The sequence below is a fragment of the Trachymyrmex septentrionalis genome, unplaced genomic scaffold (genome assembly GCF_001594115.1).
Source record: "Trachymyrmex septentrionalis isolate Tsep2-gDNA-1 unplaced genomic scaffold, Tsep1.0 scaffold19, whole genome shotgun sequence".
Classification (NCBI taxonomy): domain Eukaryota; kingdom Metazoa; phylum Arthropoda; class Insecta; order Hymenoptera; family Formicidae; genus Trachymyrmex; species Trachymyrmex septentrionalis.
The window spans coordinates 854,022-857,687 of NW_017305071.1; the positions used below are offsets into that span (position 1 = coordinate 854,022).

At 42.5% G+C, this 3,666-nt stretch overlaps 1 protein-coding gene across 3 annotated transcripts in view; it reads left to right on the forward strand.

Annotated features, from left to right (window-relative positions):
- Positions 1-3,666, forward strand: part of LOC108746902 (uncharacterized protein C9orf172) — a 27,591-nt gene that overhangs the window by 16,365 nt on the left and 7,560 nt on the right. For 2 of the 3 annotated variants that reach the window (XM_018483989.1, XM_018483990.1), the window contains exon 5: positions 1,370-1,693. The exons of the other annotated variant lie outside the window; for it this stretch is intronic. In XM_018483989.1, coding sequence (XP_018339491.1) covers positions 1,370-1,693 — 324 coding nt within the window. The remainder of the gene's footprint in view (positions 1-1,369; positions 1,694-3,666) is intronic. 3 annotated transcript variants of the gene reach the window in all.

The window sequence follows — 3,666 nt, forward strand, 5'->3', positions numbered from 1 at the left end:
GTTTTAGACAGTAAGAGGTAATAGAAACGTGAACAGCGTTTGATACTCGTTTATCAAAAAGCACTCCACTTAGGATGTGTACGCCTGTCAATTTACGACGTTACAAAATAACGCGATCGACAATGTGTCTCTTGTGATTTTGAAATCTAGTGCTGCGTCTTGCAGTCAACGCCAGATCGTGACCTTCTCGGACAATCTCAACGCTGCGTCGCGACTCGAGAGCGTGTCGTCGAGACGAGTCGCTGCTATTTCGATAGTGTGTCTCACGACCGTCGTCACGGAAATAGATTACCCTGAAATTCAAACACCTCTTCTCCCCCTCCTTTCATTTTCTCGACGCGAACGAACTCGCAAATGAGTTGTCTGCGAGGTGCAATATCGAAGGTGTAAATTGGAAAAGATTAGAGGACTAGAATGAAAAAGCTTCGCGTGAAGTCGAAATCGCAAACTTCGTAAAACTCACTAAAACTTTGATCGATTCGATCGATATCTTTCAGACGCTGCTGTGACGTGCATCGAAACTTAACGCTTACACTAACATATTGTATATGATGTCAATAACAGATATTGATTAACTCGCTGCTTACTTAAATATTTCTCATATAACTAACTATTCACTAACAAAACGTTGATGACTAGCTTCACTAACGCTACTCTTCAAGATAGATTTATGATACGTTCTTATAAAAAATTGTAAAGGCAATAGAGTTCACGCATACAGAATCACGTATGATTACGCTGTTGCATTCTCCAATTTATTTGATATTATTTTTAATTTCCTTTGTTATTCGTCTCTCAATACCCATATGCTTCCACTACTTAAGACGTTTATAGGATCAATAAAGATAGTTGCCCGCATCGTCGGGTCCTAATCGTCAGGAGAGCCTTATAACGAAAGAGATTATAAATCCCCTTGGTATTACATAACACGTATGTGCACGAATAGCTTCTTCCGTGTACGCTTCGCGCGTTCAAGAACGTGGCAGTTACTTATTCAACGTTTATCCCTTAAGGATTAAAATTTGTAGTTAAACTAACGCATTTATAATATCTGTAATCGCGAAAAAGAAAAAGAAAAAAAAAAAAAAGAATGAAATGTACGAAGCAACAGTTTATCGCGATAAAAACTATTTTAAGAACAAGCTCTTCGGTCCTCTATGATTCTCCTAGAAATCTCGGATTTAAATTCTATAAATGATCTATAAAATTTACAAATCCTTTTGAGCCACGTTTTGGAAATCTCATAAATAGGACTGGGAGGGGTCCTATAAAAGTCCTCGATTAGAATAATTTCCGACGCCGACGCGCGAAGGGCTTCCACTTATGACCCGGGCCTAATCGCTCTCGCATTTGTGTCGGCACCTCGAAGGGAGCGTGAGGCTGTGCTGGATGGAGAGCTCGTTCGTCGGCACGCGGCCCGTGGACTCGCCGGAGACGCCTATGAGCCTGGCGACCGACCAGGAGGCCGGCGACTGCTGCAACGCGGCCGGCACCGAGTCCTGCAGCTGCCAGGACTCGGCCGCGTCCGGTCTCTACCTGGACCTGACACCCAGCCGGGACGACGTGCGCCATCAGCATCTTCAGGCATCCTCGGCCGGCCCGTCGCCCACGTCCTTCTCTAACTATCATCATCATCATCATCATCATCAGCGTCACCAGCATCGCCAGCAGCAACAGCAACATCATCACCGCGGTGAGTTGCTGCTCGCCTAGCGGACGCGCGAAAACTTTTGCCACTCCGGCCACTTTCGGGTACTCTCCCCGCCCATCGCCGAGCGCGCCGAAAGACTGACGAAGACGATCTCTTGAGGAGATTTTTCCTGCGGATTAGAAATTCAATCGAAAGACTCGTATGAAATGACGTAATTAGTTTTAGAGAGAAAACAAGAAAAACGGTATAGATATTTAATTAATGTAATGTACATATCGATGTTAATTACTTTCCCGTTCTTTTTTTTTCCGAATCGTCCTACGTGTGTAATAAATATTACGACGATAAAAGTAATGTTCGTTCGTCGTGTGCTTTTATCTCGTCGACGTAGTAGGTATAACATGCTAGAGGCACTCTCATAATTCTCTCCGGGACCGCGAGCTTTTTATCCGTCATCACGACGGTGATTAGAACTTACGCCCACATATCGATAATCGTTATCTCCCTTCATTCCGTCCTCGTTTTCGTCAGCTTTCGTTGCGCGCTGCAGGGCGAGCCGAAAGCAGGTTGCGCGAGGCTTAATCGAGCTTTCAGGACTCAGCCAATAATTAATTTACAAAGCCGACTCGAGTCAACATATATACTTTTCTTTTCTCGCTCTCGAAGGTTTATCACTGCGACTACAAAACGATAAAGCTGTACTCATCCACTCGAGAGCTCTCTCTCTCGTCGGACCTCGGGAATGAATCTCTCGATAGTAAAACCTTCGAAGCTGCGAATAATCATCAGACTTCGTTCGTCGAAAGCTTTTACCATCGAGAATTTTCTATTCTCGAGAGCGATGCCCTCGAGTGGATATCATCAGGCTTGATCGAATGGCGAGACTCGAGATGATGATGAAACGAGACGAATTCGTTGCGTTAATATTTAGCGACGTCGCGATTTATCTGATTGCAGCTTACTTGCCCGAGAGGCAATTATTTCTCTCGGGAAAACTGGGAGTGCATACTCGAGTCGCGCTTTTCGTGAAAAAAAACCTTTTCGCACATTTGTAGCGAAAGGCTCTAAAATAAAAAATTCTCCATTCCACGCGCGTTCTCTCGTCTCTCACTCACTCTCTCTTTCTCTCTCCTTCTCATTCTTGTCGTCGCTCGTGCAAGAGAGCTCGTCGCGAAGAATTTTGTAGTTACACTTTCTTACTTTGTTTACGATACGACCTGTGTGTGCCGACGACCCTCCGCTCCCCTTTCTGTTCGCTGATGAAGGAACAATTAAAAAAGGCGCTCCCGCATTCATCACTGTATGGAAATATTAATTTTATATTAATTTAACCATTTTATTTCCCCTCCTGTCTCCTCGCTCACCATTGTCAGTAGTTATTTGCGTTCATGTATGTTTACTGTAAAGCTGTCCACTTTTACGTTAACACCTGTAGAACCTGTACAGGTGTATACACATATTTGTATTAATTAGGTATTTACTTATGTAAAACGCGCGCATATCGTTTATTATGTGTTACGAGCGCATCGATATTATTATTATTATTATCATTATCGTTATTATTATTATTTTAATTGTATTATTATTATTATTATTATTATTATTATTATTGTTATTATATTTTAATTACGGCTCCGAAGCACGCAGAATCACGCGCGCACGTCTCGTTCTGTCTCTTGCTGTGCCTTAATAATTTTTTTATTTTGTTATTACTATCGATGTATATTGAGTGCGCGAGTGATATTATATATAAAAGATTTCGATCGTGTGAATCACGAGACGACAAGAACAATGATCTCGCGATGATTCTGCGTGCCCGGTGCTCCCCTGGTCTCTCTGCCTCTCTTTCAAACGGTTCCGTACTTATTGTTCGGACGTGTCAACGATTATCATTTGTCTGTAGAGCGTAATTATTATCCCTGGCAACAAATAAATTATTGTCGTCATTCTTTGTGTTTCCGTAAACTTCTTTGTTCCCGCGTTTATTTATATATTTACATGCATATATACACACA